General features: G+C 34.4%; 4 protein-coding genes across 5 annotated transcripts in view; 1 reads left to right on the forward strand and 3 right to left on the reverse strand.

Annotated features, from left to right (window-relative positions):
* Nucleotides 1–1726: 1726 nt before the first annotated feature.
* LOC132274937 (uncharacterized) lies at nucleotides 1727–5578 on the reverse strand. Its single transcript, XM_059776306.1, has 4 exons — nucleotides 5384–5578; nucleotides 4036–4106; nucleotides 3645–3780; nucleotides 1727–2375 (listed from the first exon to the last, which is right to left on the reverse strand). Exons 1-4 carry the CDS (start codon nucleotides 5538–5540, stop codon nucleotides 2290–2292), a joined length of 450 nt encoding a protein of 149 aa, XP_059632289.1. The 5' UTR covers nucleotides 5541–5578; the 3' UTR covers nucleotides 1727–2289.
* A 1238-nt stretch (nucleotides 5579–6816) lies between these two features.
* Nucleotides 6817–8565, forward strand: LOC132273449 (uncharacterized). The gene is made up of 2 exons (XM_059774406.1): nucleotides 6817–7553; nucleotides 8246–8565. The coding sequence occupies exons 1-2, from the start codon at nucleotides 7096–7098 to the stop codon at nucleotides 8406–8408; spliced, it is 621 nt and encodes a 206-aa protein (XP_059630389.1). The 5' UTR covers nucleotides 6817–7095; the 3' UTR covers nucleotides 8409–8565.
* Nucleotides 8566–8715: 150 nt separating this feature from the next.
* Nucleotides 8716–13315, reverse strand: LOC132274939 (uncharacterized). Of its 2 annotated transcripts, none has more exons than XM_059776309.1 (7): nucleotides 12834–13315; nucleotides 12228–12297; nucleotides 11928–11983; nucleotides 11677–11752; nucleotides 11523–11559; nucleotides 9169–9283; nucleotides 8716–9020 (listed from the first exon to the last, which is right to left on the reverse strand). In XM_059776309.1, exons 1-7 carry the CDS (start codon nucleotides 13121–13123, stop codon nucleotides 8927–8929), a joined length of 738 nt encoding a protein of 245 aa, XP_059632292.1. In that variant the 5' UTR covers nucleotides 13124–13315; the 3' UTR covers nucleotides 8716–8926. The 2 variants fall into 2 exon arrangements, with proteins under 2 accessions (XP_059632292.1, XP_059632291.1); XM_059776308.1 differs by having other exon boundaries at nucleotides 8716–9081; nucleotides 12834–13314.
* Nucleotides 13316–14302: 987 nt separating this feature from the next.
* The window catches only part of LOC132274938 (DNA mismatch repair protein MSH1, mitochondrial), a 47263-nt gene continuing 44962 nt past the window's right edge, over nucleotides 14303–16603 (reverse strand). The window contains exons 21-22 of the mRNA XM_059776307.1: nucleotides 15011–15742; nucleotides 14303–14880 (exon numbers count right to left, since the gene is read on the reverse strand). Coding sequence (XP_059632290.1) covers nucleotides 14650–14880; nucleotides 15011–15742 — 963 coding nt within the window. The 3' untranslated portion in view covers nucleotides 14303–14649. The remainder of the gene's footprint in view (nucleotides 14881–15010; nucleotides 15743–16603) is intronic.

Consider the following 16603-nt stretch of genomic DNA (forward strand, 5'->3'; position numbering starts at 1 on the left):
TTCTGGCTTATTAGTTAATACTTAAATAAATTCCAATATTCCAACTAAATCGCCAAAACAAACATTTTCAAGAAATACCAACTTTACTTTTCGAAATCTATCACCTGAAAATAGTGTGAGCTGAAAGAGGCATGTAAGTTTCCAAGTTAATTAACAAATAGTATTTCATTTAACTTAAATATTCAACATCATTTATCCAATTCATACAAACGGGACCCACAACACCAATATCAAGTCAAGCATTGTGTACCCTATGTGCCTTTAACGACACCTTCCTTCAGTTGAAGGGTTCCCACCTTCACTTGGACTGTGAACACTCACTCGTTGAACTCGAACGGACTGTGAACACACTTTGTGAGAGTTTTTAATCTCTCTATTTTATGAAAAAACACATACAAGATAAAATAAGTACTATATATACAGTTGAGAGACCAAAGTATGTAATCCAGAACAAACAATTATCCTTGTAAGTTCATAACTCAGCATTTAGGGTATGCCCGACCATTAAAATTTCAAAATTTTCAATTGTTGACAATTTAGAACATACTTATTTTTTTTTTACAAAAAAATTATAAAAACCTACCTCTGTTGACTTTCCTTTCTCTTCTTTTTCATCTTAGTTCTTTCTCTTTAATTTTTTTTTTCTTTCATTAACTTTCATATTACATGAAAAATTCTTACTCATATAATATGAAAGACAATAAAAAAACAAAACAAAATGTACCTTAATGAAAAAGACAATGTCATGTGAAAGAAACAATGTCATTGTGTGTGTGTACATATATAAATATTAAGTGTACTTATATATATAAATATATGCACAGTGACATGTGAATAGTGACATATGGGACCTGTACCTTTTAAGTGTTACTCTATCATCTATGACACTTGAATTACATGCAAAAATTCAACAGTACCTTTTTAAAATTACAGCCCAGCAGTCACACACTTCTACCTTGTCTATGACACTTGTATCACATGCAAAACTTCTACAGATTTTAATAACGGCATTGTTTGGTACCAGGGTGGGCTTTTGTTGTCCCAACTTTGTTTGGGCTTGTTTCGGCCGAAGGCGTATACACTAGCTTTATTATTTTATTTTTATTTTAAAAAAGCTATATTTTAAAAAACAGTAATACTATTAATACCACTAAGTTGAGACTTGACTTTCAATATCAGTAAAAGTTCAAATAAATCATTGATTAAAACGGAGAGTATGGGAGCTCTTGTACCTATCGTGTTAACTTCAAGCATTATGAGCAAGTATAGTTGAGGCTTGACCTTATGCTACTATCATTGGTATGCTTACCTAATAAAAAATTTAACAAATCAGTTTGTAAAACGCTTTTTTGTTTTATGCGATGGGACTAATTTTATTATATGATAAATTTTTATTAGTCGAGTACCAAATAACATGATATGCTCGGCTCACTAATATCTCATCCAGAATTAGATACATGTACATTCGGCCCTAATCATATATAGGTCCAAGTGCCCCCTCTTCCCTGGTATACAGTATGCATACACACAAGCTTTAATATGGGTGCTAGACTTCCGCAAAAGTGTACCAACTAAAAACCATAAAAATGAGCGACACATGGAATATATATATATATATATATATAATTTATTATTATTATTATTATTTTGTTTTACAACTCAAGTTCATTTACGTTATTGGATAATGATTCTCTAATCAAAATGTCTAACCCAGAGATTCTTATCCTTGCATGAAGTAGATAGCTCTACAATTCTTTACAAAAAATTATTTCTTCATCACCACCCATCACAAAAACTTAGCAAATTTCAAGATATTACCAAGTGTTCCTGCTAAGCATACCATTAACATGCCTCCATCAGCCAGTATGGTTGACGGAAAGCAGTGCCTCTTCTCCTGTTATCAAGTCTCTCAGCAAGATGAGTTTCACGAACCTAGAGCTCATTGACACAAGAAAAACACAAATGCAAAACCAAAAGAACACGTGAACTATTTGAGACTGCAAATATGGTGTTGTACCATGCCACCATGTGTGCAATCAAGAAACTGAATCCGCTCCGGCCAAATCTCTCTCTTGAACATTTACAAGTGCATCGTTCACTTCTGGTGGGAGAAAAGAAAAGCAAAACCCAGTTTCTGTTGTCGCAAGGCTGTTGGATTTGGTCTTTACGGATTACAGAAGCTCTCAAAGGAAAGTTGCATGATGTACATAACTTATTTAAGAAGTTATTTAACAAGTTACCCAATGTTCTTAAACGGGACTTTATATGCATTTGGACATGACAAATATTTCAGGCTTGTGAAATAACTGTTCCATTTTTACCCAGTTGTCGCTGTCGTGCCCGTTCAGTCTTCCGTTTACGCCATTCCTCTAAAGCTGGAAAATTCAAAACATATCAGAAAGAGTCCATCATTGCATTACCGAAAAAGAACAAACTACCAAAAATGAACAAAAGAAAAACAAAAAATAAAACGTTGATATATCCAGATCAATCTCTAAAATTTTGAACTTATGGGTTAATAACATATCTTGATCAAACTACCAAAATTGTGCATACTAAAGAAATGCTGAGCAGAAGTATGAGCTACAACATTTATTAAGACTTCACCTAGAAAAGAAAAAAGAATAGAAGTTCAAAATTAACACTGCAAATGGACAACGAGGCATGCCTTAAAGATTGAGAACTCAAGGACATAATTAGCAGCCTAGTCCTATGCCCTGAAAAGAATGCAGCTATATATTCATCAATAAATGAAAAATACAAACATAACTCAAAGGGGCCATATTTGGTGTATTGGTAAAATGCTTGAACAGTTGAGTATTAGAAGAAGAGTTTGAAAGGTTACTTTAATATTCAGGCCACTCCTCTCAGCACTATCGATTAACAGAACACACAGGGTAATGATGCTTAAATAAAAAATACAAACAATTGTGTAATTTTTCCATCCAACTATTTGCAGCTAATTTCGATTAACACGCCATAACATCAAATGGAAAAGGTTATTTTGGGAATGTTTGATCAGATTTCAAATTTTATAAAAAGTTATGATGTGATACAACGTGTTATGAATGGACAGCAAGCTCAGGGATCGTAATATCTATTTTCAAAAACATGGAAGTTACTTCAAGGGCGTACCTACACAACTTCTAAGGTACCTGTTAAATTTTAATTAATTTATGAGGAACTACACATGTATTTTCCCTCCATCATTGGAGCTATGAGTGGAGTCTAATGTATAGAATCAGTACCATATGAAAGACTGCATCTCTTTCATAAAGCAAGGGGAATTACATATGTATTGGTTTGACAGACTCATGTAGTGAGGAATAATGTAATGTTGACTTGATTTTTTTTTTCTTTCTGTTATTGCTATGGTGGATGACCTTATGGACCTATGTAGTGGTTTATGTTAGAGTTGAGTTATTACAAGTTATTGTTACTTCAGTCATATATATTGTAGTGAATGGTGAAATATGATTTTAGTCATGTCATGTACAGTATGGGATGAGAAATCCCAAAGTATGGGTTGGGGCATGACAGTCCAACCCCAGCTTCAATAGACTGCCCAAATCCAACCAAAATTTGGGTTTCGATTGGTTTAGAGAGACAACAATAGCAACTTATGTTATGGATAAGTTGGTCACCTTTTAGGCTGGCAGCATCTGAATTAGAACGAATATTGTTCAACCTTGACATTACGTCAATTGCAGCCGTCTCCTTTGTGTCTTTCCTTTGGACAAGCTCTGGTTCTGTGTATGCTTCTTGCTCAATTTCCCTCACCTAATAAATTAAACATTTCAATTTCGGTGCAAGATGTATCTCAGACTATAAGCTTGAACTACTTAAATATATATATAATATATAAGGAAATGTGCAAAAAAGGGATATCAAAATCAACCTCAATGCAAAAAATATAACTCAAGCTCAGGACAAACTTCTACGAGTGGCACTTCATCACTTATGTCTATTCAATACAAAAATTTCAAGCAGATACATATTAAGTTGATAAAACTATGAAGCCACCCCCATACTTACTCTTTTTATCAATTGTAAGGGTTCCATGGCTCGGCGTATCTCTTCAGATTCCTTAATATACCTAAGTTGAACTGCATTTTAAAAAAATAAAACAAATGTTCTAGTTAATCAGAATGTACGTCGTTCATCAAGTGTTACATGTACCCTGCATATATGGAAATATATTTGGACAGAATCAAAAGCATATCACTAATAGCCACACTAACGAAGTGTTCCACGTAAAATAATGCTATCTTTTGAGCCATTTCATGAATAGGAAAGTATGAGTCACAAATTGCTAATTTGTGTTTTTTTGAACTTTAATAACAACATTTAAAACATAAATCCATATATCATTTTGTTTCTTTATGTTTGCCGAGTTCAATTCCTCATGTTCATTTGATGCATTCATTCAAAAAGTGCCTCTAAAATCAGCAAACACAATCCAACTCTTGTATATTGTGTTTACAGTCGGCCATATTAATCTTGTTCCAAAAGTTTTCTCCAGCTGCTAGCAACCCTGAACTTTGCTCAAAAGGTGGATTTTTTATGAAAGCATACATAAAATCCACAGAAGTTTATAACCTAGATATGAATACATGTTTAACTCCTCAACTTGCAACACGGTTGAAACTTAAATCATCCAAAACACGAATTATTTCAATTTGAAGTTTTGAAAATCCAAAAATCCCACTGCATCCTTGTTCAGAAAACTGGAAAATAAACGGATCTAACTTTTTGGTATTATGTTACATAAATTAACAGAGGTAATACTCAAATCTACATTCTCACCCACGCTTGACAGTCCATGATTTTCCAATTGCACCAAGCAATGACCCCTTTTATTCTAAATATCATACTTCACATTATCAAGTAAAAATAAGGTTGAGTCTTGAATCCAGAAAGAAGATTGAAAATACAGAAAATCTGCATTTCTATATGAGTATCTATCTTTCCTTCATGAACAGGCTTGGAAAATTGCGTAAAAGCAATTTTTAAGTCTATAGAGCTGATAAGATCATCACTCTTCGAAACACTGTCAATGAATAAGTTAACAGTGCTCATCAATTATAACTATAAGGGCCACAATTGTACAGAAAAGTGAATCAAACATCAATTACCTAACACAAAACCCAAACAACTGTTCATCATCAAACACAAATCCCTAAAACCCCAAACGAATTTTTCATAAAATTTGACATTGAGATCCAAACATCATAAAATGAACATCATAGTTAATAACCCATTTCATCACCAACACAAAAGTTTAAACATTTAACAAATTCAGTATGTGGGTGATACATATATGAGTGTATTCATAATTATGTTTGTGGAAGAATGTGAGTGAAGGAAGAGAGAGAGGACTGGCCTGAATTTGATTGAGTTGTTGATAATTTGCGATTAGAGGAAGCAGAGAGAAAACCCTGAAGCAAGAGAATCACAGTGACGAGATTGAAGAAACAGACGATGATCGTCGCGTTCCGGAACGAAAACCTAAGCTTCCACCACTGTTGAAGTATCTCCATCCTCGTCCACTCGAAACTACAACCACCAAACGTCCGTGTGTATATATATATATGGTCTAGGGACAATTTTGTCCCTGAATTCATAAGCAAGAGAATAAGCGCACTACTCACTAGTGACTAGGGATAATTTTCATTCACACGAGAGTTGCACAAAAAACAGGTAGAATTGGTATATCGGTTCAAAGTTCAAACCGAATCCAACCTATTTGGATTTTAAAAATAGATAGAATTGGTATGATTCGATTTGGTTCTGCTAATCCTATTTGGATTTTAAAAATAGATAACCGTTAAACTTAGGTTTAATTTTTTTTTTTTCCTTTCTAATTTGAGATCCCATTAAAATGGGTGGCGTAGTTGATAAAATGACTTAACTTGGGAGCATGTGTATCGGTGTTTTGAATCCCTCTTCTTTTAGTTTGTTAGGATTAAAAAAAAATAAAAAAATCTCATTAAAATCGAATTGGACTCAATAGTTTATTTAAACATATATATTACTCCATAATATATACACGCACATGACTAAATTAAAAATATATAAATATGTATCTTGGTGTATTGATTCTTTAAGTTTGAAAATTTTATTTTCTTCCCTTCACTTTTAAGTATATTTTTTTTTTTCCCTCTAAACAAAGTCTAAGGTAAAATAGGTCAAGAAGAATGTATGAGTTAATCATCGCTAGATCCAAAATAATTACAAGCAAATAATTACAAGCAAATGAATTGAGTTATGTTTTTCGCGAGTCAAGATCCTTTCCTACGTGTTATTAAGTCGCAAGTTCTATACAAATCACTTCTCAATACAATTTCTTTTCAAATTTATTAAAATTTCATGTATGTTCTGTATCTAATATAATTACTTTATCCCGTAAAGACAACAACTTTAAATCGATAATGTAATAATAATATAAATATATTAAATTGTCAATTTAATGATATTATAGAGTTATAACAAGATGTAAAAAATATTGTATAGGTTTTGTATCTTTAATAAAAATGTATTACATAATCATGTATTATATTGCGAAAAGTGTGTTATATTTGTACAATTGATCTTGATAAAGAGGGGATAGATCATTAGGATCTATCTCCACAAGTAGAAATATCTCAAATTAAACAACATCTTCAAAACAGCACATCATCGATTAATAATTCTGATAATGTTGAAATTTTTTTATAGATAAATAACATTATTTTGGTCAAAAACTCTAAATAGACACTCCTTAATAACCTTGTAATATTATAAAATTGACCTAAATGTAGACTTCTAATGAAAACCCCTCCTAGCAGGCATTGACCTGGTCTTGTTGATTGCCTCCTAAAAATAAACATACCCGCAAATTTAGCACAAAAGAATGAGGATATTAAGTTGTGAATCACAAATTAAAAATTGTTGGTTGATGGTGTCAGTCCTTTCTGATGATCAAAGACAAAAATAATAAAATAATAAAAAAACAAAAATAAAATAAAAAAAAACCACCTCTTATTATATTCCATTGTACCTGTCCAATACCCCATTCTATTGTTTTTGGTGATGGTGGTGGGTGGCCATTGATGCATGGTAGAACCACCCACCATGGCAGGCGGCGGCACACCACCACCACGGAAGATCATAGTGGTAGCGGACCCCACGCGCGAGTCAGCAGCTGCGCTCCAATACGCCCTCTCTCATGCAGTCCTTGAACACGACACATTGATCCTCCTCCATGTCAAGAATCCAAATGCATGGAGGAACCCCATTAACTTCTTCAAGTGGCCGGCCCCCACCGGCTCCTCCACCACAGAAGGGGGTGGTGGCGGTGGTGGTGGTGGTGGTGGTGCCGGAGGGGATGTTGACTTTCTCGAAGCAATGAAGCATGCTTCCGAGATGGCACATCCGAAGCTACGTGTGCAGGTGGAGAGGGTAGAACTGGATGGCAAGGACAAGCCTTCTGTAGTTATTCATCATTGCACGGTGCATGCAGCTGATCTCGTTGTGGTTGGGCAACGATGGAGACTTAGCAATGCAATATTAGGGTGAGTCTGCCCCCAAATTTTTTTCAAATATTTCATTCTCACAAGGAGTGTCATTTGATTTAAAGATTGGACCATGCAAGTTAAAAAATTTCTATCCTTGTAGCATTTAATTTTATTTTTGGTAACATCAAACCCCCAATAAGCATGATATTTTTTAATAGGTCAAAGCTAGGTGTTCACTATTCAACATCCTCGAGTAACAATCTTTTTCGTCTTATTAAGACGGATTATAACAAATTAGGTCAAATGTCATTCAATAAATAGAGGCAGGATCCGTCCAATGCGGGACATTACTTGCACATTTGAATGCTCACACGTGTGTGAGCTAAAATCCATTCAATACAGTAAAACACGCGTGTTGTATCAGACGAATCTCAACACTTGCACGTCTGAACGCTCACACGTGTGTGAGCTAAAATCCGTTCAATATAGTAAAACACTCGTATTACATCAGACGAATCCCAACACTTGCACGTCTGAACGCTTACACGTGTGTGAGATGAGATCCGTTCGATACAGTAAAACACACGTTATACTCGTTACTGAATTTCATTAAAAATTACAATCATTAAAAGTGGTATAAAAAAAAAACCAGATGAATTTGCCTTCTATGAAATTATAGCAAGTGATTGTCTTTCTTTCTAACATTGTTTGTTCATGTTAATTTGGTATTTGTGTGTACATACTAACAGACATAGGCGGAATGGGTCACTTGGGTCATTAAGAGGAATAGACACAGCAGAGTATTTGATTGAGAACAGCAAGTGTACCTGTGTTGCAGTGCAGAAAAAGAGCCAAAATGCAGGCTATCTTCTCAATACAAAAACCCACAAAAATTTTTGGCTCCTGGCATAAGCTTGGATGGATTCAGCCACTTGTTCCTGAGAAATTGCTTGCACTCTTCATAGTTTACTACTTTTCCAGTCAGTTTGTTAAATTTCAGTTCATTAATTGTTTCCATATTTTGTTCCTACAGAAACAGATCAATTTGATTCACTGTTCTGTATAGTGAAATTTCAAACACCATTTGTTTCTTCTGGTTACTGAATATGCTCAATTTATGCTTTTCGCATTTGCAATGCTGACTTCATACCATATACTAACTTCTAATTTAGTGCACTCCAAACAATTAACCAAACTTAAGCATTTCTAGTAAACCAAATTATACACAATATAAAAAGAGGGCTATTGCATAATGTACTTCTGTTAGTGTGAAACAAAGCTCAAGAGCTTCAAGGGCATATGAAAGATATTACTTAGTTATTAATACATACTGATATTGAAACTTCAAAGTTCATCATGCATGGGTTGTTCTAAGGGTATCTCCACCTTAGGAACAGCATTTTCATGGAACCGAGCAAGGTTTCTGACATCTAAACCTGCTCCAGGTCCATGCTCTGCTTGCCCAGCCATACCAGCCTTAATGGCTGCAGTAACCGTTCTCTGCAACTTGAGTATCCCAATTCGCTTTGAAACGACATAAAGAACAGCACAGGAGAACAAGATTAAACCAACAGCAAGTATCACCCTGCCCAGAAGAATTGATTGTGAGACTTGCAAATAGAAGTCGCGTCAATAAAAAATAAAGATAAAAACAATTTGGTTTCTTGGATACCTGTCGAGGATATCTTGACGTTGCATTGTGGAGAGTAGGTTCCTGGTTCGCATCAGCAATGAGCTTTGCCCCTTGTACTCGGTTTCAGCCTTCCGTAATACTCCTGTTGAATCCTCTACAAAATCCAATGCATTCATTGTTTAGTTGTGGCTCATGAGATAATTAAAAAGACTTGAAGTGGAGCATTACTTTCCACACAACATAAACAACTCTAAAAATAAGCAGCACTTAAATTGATTCATCTTAATGATTCTTAATTTAAATCACCATAGTGATTTATCATCATCCAACTTCTTCATTGTCAGATTGCTGCCATCTTCTTACAAGTTCTTTAGCTTTCTGTTTATTGGGTTTTTAAACTTGTTAAGGTGTATTCTTTAATTATCTCAGATGGAAGAACACTGAGATAAGAGATCAAAAAAGACAATATGTAACACTCATGATATATATATATTAATTACCCAACCCAACCAACCATCCTATCCCAACCTATACTGAGCTAGAGTTGGAACACTTTGAACCTGAGCTTGGGACGGGTTGGAATTGAATTGAACAACCTCTTCAATCTTTCAGTTGGCCTTCGAAGGCTTCAATCCCTTACAACCCACTTAAGTTGCAAAACTAAAGTTCCAACTTCAACAACAACATCAACAAATACAGAACTCATGGGGCTGTAATTGTGTAAAAATTCATGAAACTTGCTAACCAAGTTCAAATTTAAATACATTTAGCTATTATGGCCAGAATGCTCTTGCTAGATTGTAGAAAGCAGCATTGAGGGCAGAATCTTCCAGAAGCATTTGAGCTGATTCTTGTTTTCCCATCACTAGACAAGCTAGCTGTCTCATTCGAGATTTACTCAAAAGTATCCATAAGAAAGAATCCTCTTTTAACTTCAATACATTACCACAACCAATCCCCACATTGTTTGAAAAAGAAAATAGTTAACGTCTAATCTTGACACAGAGTTGTGCCCTTAACCTCTGTAACACCTCCACCACATCATCTTTGTTAGTGGTCTCTGCAATCAATGTCTAGTGAAGTGGGCGACCCATCCAAGACAAGACTGTAAGAAGCGGACTCATAGGGTACAGAAGCAATCCATGCAAATTTACACTAACTGGCCAAATATAATAAATCTTTTAAAATAAAGTAACATAAAAAAGATTTAAAGCTATAAGTCTCATTGGAGAAGTAATGTAAATTATATTTTTCCAACATAAATATGGAATCTAATTCTTTCTAGTAATCTAGTAATCCTTCCATCTTGCGTGACAGTGAATTTCACATCATTAGCTTCAATTGCAATCAACACCAACCATCATTATGATCATCCAAATTTTCCAAACAAAATGGGAGCCAATCAAACTAGTTGCTTATAATTCCAATAGTTGCAAAGCCATATCATCCATTAGTTTGTGTATGTTTATATGTGCATGTGTGCCATGTTTGTACTTTTTCCTTTTGGGGATAATATTCTTGTGTTACACATTATTCCTGGACTAAAACCTTCAAATGAGTTGTGTATACTTCCACTAAAACTTGATAAAATCCTTGAGGAGAAAAACTGGGAATAAAATATTGATATGGCCAATCTCCAAAATGTATCACCAATCTCAATTCTTTAATACTCTTAATTCATTTCTTAAACTTCAGTCTGTGACACCAGTGTTGTCTTTTCTTTTCTTCTTCCAATTCAACGTGAAAGTTCAGTTCACTAACAAGAGAGTCTCCTAACAAGTTGAAACTTTCAGAGATGAAAATTTTAATTGAAATAAAATGGAACAAAACTCACCAAAAACTATTAGAGAAAGAAAAGGAATGTAGAGAATAAGAGACTGGCCACATTAACTCATGTAGATGATGTAGTTTTACACATATCATAATTAATTCACAAGTCTAATAGAAGAACTCAAGAGCTGCAATGAATGGCATTTCCCAAACATTTCTAGAGGCTGTCTAGATATTTCATTTCCTTATAAGCAGGAAAAAAGGATGAGCATTTTTATTTCTTCTGTTTGGCTGATCAATTTCCATCTCTTTTCCACATTGTTGATCAAAACCTTAAAGGTTGTTTTTATTAGACTAAATAATTTTATCCTACCCACAAAGATATTATGCCATGAATATCTAACATCTATTTCTTTCTTACAGAATCAACAACCCAAAAATTTTCAAAAAGCATATTCATTTATGGAGATCACACTGAGCAATCAGTAAAAAGAAAAAGAAAAAAAAAATGCAAGAAAACATGGTAATATAATAGTGCGGTAAAAGCAATGCTATTGTGACCATGTGATGGTGGATTTATAAGAATAAAATGCATTCATCTGTTTTAAGTAAAAGTGACCTACCAAAAGTCATGATCGTGCTCGCACTTCTTTCAACCTCCTATAAAACATAAAATAATATAGTGAGAAAACAAAATTGCAAATCCCACCAAAGAACCATCGTGTGAAGTCATGAAATGTGCAAAAATTAAAATAAAATATGTTAGATATTAATAACCTGAACCATCAGCTGACGCGTACGGCGAAGGCTATCTGTGATGCTTTCTGCAGCAGAAGTCATTCCAGCTTTTGTTCTGAGACAATAACACAAACCAGATATTCCTTATCAAACTACCATGTTCAGTAAAGCATTGTACGAGAGAACATGGAAATCTAATGCCACTACCTAATCATAAGCACACAAAAGATTTTAAAAATAAATATAGTTTATGTGATATCTTACGGATAACAATATTGCATAATACATACTCTAAATTGCGCCTGCGAATTGTGGACTCTTCTCCACTTCCCAGAAGCAGCTTCCTCTACAACAAATATAACCATATCAACGCCTCACCCAAAAAATTTCTTCTTAACAATATGCCTCAGACAGAAAGGAAAACTTTCAAAGTTTTCAAACTAATTCGGAAATTAGCATAAAACAAATTATTCATCCAACAAGAAGGTAATCAAGTACCCAAAGATGATGGCATAGAAGCATGAAATCACGACCAACATTCTATCAAATAAATCTACCACTAAAATAATTTAGCAAAGGAAGTTCATTACCTCTTCTTGGGCAGATTTCCTCATGTTTGTCTTTGCTTGCAGATTAGCATTCCTTAGACTCAACCGCAAACTATAAAACAAAAAAAAAAAAAATAATAATAATAGAAAAAAGAAAAAAAGGCATTATCAAACCCGCAGTCAGATAACCCATACTCAAACCAAAAACACACTAACAAGAAACATAGTAGATTTATTCTCCATTCGGCTGTGATATTACGGGAGAAAAATCAAGTAGAAAGTGACCTTAAAGTTCAGTGATTACAAATGACAATATAGTTAATTTATGCTCTGTTTGGCTGCTCAGAAATATAGTAGGAGAGGTAAAAAACAAAAAAAAAAAAAAATAGTAAGTGAGGCTTGGAATTCAGTGAATACATACAGCTTAAAAAATCAAAACTACAATAAACCATTTACTCACATTGGCTTCAGATTTACAATATTCTAAAATTGAATTGGCAAAACAAAAAAAAGAAGGCAAAATCTTACATTCTTTTCTTGTCTCAACATTTTCCCAACAATCACACAGAGGGTATCAAAGAAATTAACAAAGAAGGAAGATATATATATATACACGTGTGTGCATAGTTTTAGAGGGAGAAGTTATGCCTTTGGATTTGGCGTTTCCATGATTCGAGCAAGGAATGGGCGGACTGAACTTCCTCATCGGTGGGGAGTTGCGGGGCGAGAAGATCGAGCTTGAATTGCAATGATGTGAGCAAAGCCAAGCCGTCTTGTGCGAGACCATTCAATCTGGGCAGTGAATTTCTCTCCTCTGTAGTAGATCTTTCTGAATTTTTGCCATACTCTTCAATTGATCTTATGTGCTCTTGGGTTCGATTGTACGTCTCGTCCCAATCCTTCTTCGCCTTCTCTACAGCCTCCACGACCTTGTCCATTGACAGCTCTACAATGTCTTTCTGATTCTTTTCGTTCGTCGTTGAATAATGCTTTGTTTGGTTGCCAAGAAAACGGAGGAAAATAAATCTGCGAAAGGCCTGTGCACGGCGCGGTTGTGTAAACGGTTGAGTCGTTTGGCTCTTGGGTTGAGATGCCCTCGCTGAAGTCTGGAAATTACTACCACTTTACCTTTTCTATAAAAGACAAATAAATCTTATACCAATACATTTTTCTTACAGATTAATAATAAGTCGCACTTTTAAAATTATTTTCTATTTTAATTCTAAATTATTCCATTTTCACTTAAAGACAAAGTTAGCATGAATTTAGGGGGTAAGTATTTGAGGTGTCAATTTCAAACTACTTGAATGGTTTAGTCTTTACCCAAATAAATTTAAAATTTTACCACTATAATTTTTATTAGTCTTTACCCAAATAGATTTAAAATTTTACCACTATAATGTTTATTTAAAAATTAATTTGTAAGTCACAATTGTCTTTTTGATCATGTCTATAAATTTTGTTTCGTTGAGAGTTCCCTACAGACCCATTGTGAACATAACTTTCAAAAAAAAAAAAAAAAAAATACTTTTTATATTTCTACTTTCCATATAATTAGTCTCTTTTTACAAAGGGTATAACTTTATTCAAATTGTTTCAATATAAATAAATTATAGTATTTTATTAACTTTTTTTAAATAGAATTATTAAAAAAAAAGGTTTTGCCTGCATATATGACTAAGGTTAGGACTTACGACTAATGGTTTGCTGTGTTTTCTAACGAAAAAATATCATTTTTCTATACAGCCATTACAGACCTCCACAGTTGAAAAAAAATGTCACTAGTCCATGAATTTTTGAAAAAGATATGGCATTTGATATTAATTTTGGAAAAAGTTATTGTTCTCATACACAGAATCGTAATTTTCAGCCTCAACACTCTCTACTGGACCAAACAGTGACCCTCACAAACACACACAATAAAATAAAATAAAATAAAAAAACACTGCCAGAACTTAGTAACCTTCACTGCTGGTTCTACCATACATGGGTTCATTGTTCATGCGTATGTCATCACATTGCTTGCAAGTTGCAACAGATATCTTCAGGTGACTCAAGCATTCGTCGCCAAAGAACAAAAACTGACGGAATTTCGAATATATGAAGGAACAAAGGGATTGTAATCTAGAATAGGTCATGCAGCTTCGGCACCTGAAACGAATCCAGAAGACGGTAATGTAGAAGAAGATCAGGACTGGAAACAAATGAACAAACTTCCATCACGATATGCCAGCCTTTGATGTGCCAAAAGATTCAAAACAACAAAATTGGTTGACATCGACAAGGCAATGTGAGTAACTGCTATTGTGGAGCAAGCATCAAGGACAAAATTGCTGCTGCCACTGAAATTTGCATGTTGTGTGATTTTCGCTAATTTACAAATCAAATAATAACAAAATTACATTGGAGATGCACTCTACTCTATCTTCACATCTTCTACATAATGAAGGATGGAGAGTCAGATTCATCCATGCAAGCTCACAGTTTCTAAGGAGAGATCAGATGTGCCAAAATTCCGATGCTTACCATCAGCTTCATTGCTGAGATGGAAACCGTGATTGGGAAGCTGGTTGATGAGAAGAGTTTCCAATTGGCAAGCCATGCTCTTCCCAGGGACTAAAAAGTAGAGGAATGGAGCATTCTGCATCCCATCTTTTGAACGATGAGCACGGACTCGTCCCTCAAGATCATCAGTCTGCCAGAAGAAGAGCAGAAACTTAGTACATTGGAATACACATGTATGATGCACAATATATGGAAGCAACAACATTTCAAGACTGCTTGCAAGCAATATAGAAAATTGACTAATGCTGGCAGATGAATACCTCTCCAACATACAGTTTTTTGTCAGGTCTAAGCATCACATAGACACTTGAAGCACCTATTGTCGATGGTGGTGGCTGTTCTCTAGCAGAAATCTTAACGTAATTTATCTCTGCAAGTTCTGATGTACCTTTTTTCTTGTAAAGCTCAGTCAGCTTTTTTTGACACGTTATGGTGACAGCACTCTCAACTTCCTTCCACAAAACCTCCATATGTTTTGTTGAGTCTATCTTAGAATGGATCGCCCTGTTTCTAATACCGTTAAGTTTTTCAGAGGCTACAATGGAACTGTTGACATTTATATCTGAAGTAGACATTTCTAGGTTTTGGTCACTTCTTCCTTGAAGTGCATCTTTTGTATAAACTGAAAAATATAGTTCTTCGGCTCTTCGGATAAGTGTTTCAGGAATTCCTTCCTTCTGGGCAGTTTCAAATGCAAGACTCTCTTTGCAAATCCCATCTATCAACTTCCAAGTTGGTTTTGTTTGACCATCAACATATTCCGATCCCATTGCTTTATATACAATGTTCTTTGTAGCAAGTGGTAAATTAAAAATTTCATGCAAGTGGGTTGATACCATACCCAGACAACCAAGTTTATCCAAAGTTTCTACAATGCTACCGGCAATACATGTTCCCTTTGCTGTCTCTGTTCCTCGGCATATTTCATCTACAAGAACTAGGCTCCTTGAAGTGGCTCCAGTTATTATAGAACGGATCTCTGACATTTCAATCTAACACATTGAGATCAAGACAAACGTAAGTCTGCAGGTAAAGTAAGAAAAGGATGTCACACTTAATTAAACTTACAGGAAAAGTAAGAAAATAGTAATGAACTGAACAATCCTCCTCTAATATCAATTCTTCTTCTTCTTTTTTTTTTTTTTCACAAGTCTAATATCAATTATTCACTAAAGTAAAAATAAACAGTAACATGAAACAACATATTCTCAGGGTTTTATTATGCTAAATGAAGTCTATCAGCTTGATTTAGCAAAAAGTTTGTATGAAAAGGTGACATAGGTTTGGAGGGTCAGACAATTTCCAACTCGAATACCAATGTCAAGTCAAATAGATACAATAATTATACAAATATTGGAAATTTTGTCCACCATGATAAATTGGTAAGCCTGGCATAAGTAGAAGCAACATATCTAATGGTCTAGTTGATAAAACAATAGGTACGTATTACCAAACCAATTCTGAAAGTGGGCAGGAAAAGTTTCTAGTCTAAGTTAACCATATTCCTCATTCTGCATAGATCATGGAAAATTGACCAGTAAGAAAATGAAGGTGCTAGGTGATACCAATTCAAGTATAATCAGTATAGCATTGCAAATAAGATCAATCTGAATCAAAATAACATTAGAATCAACCTTAGTATTGAGATGGCAGAAATAAAAACAAGCCGTTGGTGTCGGAAAAAACTGAGTAAAATAAAAGCAATAGAACTATACATTAGAAAACCTCTTAATCCAAATAATCAAATACATTTAATCATCTGTTCTGGAGAACATTTTATGTGGGACTCATTTGACTGTAGACATCTCTGCTTAAATGAAGCCACAAGTCAATTTAGAGATCCTTTTACAAGT

The sequence above is a fragment of the Cornus florida genome, unplaced genomic scaffold, assembly GCF_030987335.1.
Source record: "Cornus florida cultivar Cherokee Brave unplaced genomic scaffold, ASM3098733v1 CherokeeBrave_3.0.0_Hap2_Chr09, whole genome shotgun sequence".
Lineage (NCBI taxonomy): Eukaryota > Viridiplantae > Streptophyta > Magnoliopsida > Cornales > Cornaceae > Cornus > Cornus florida.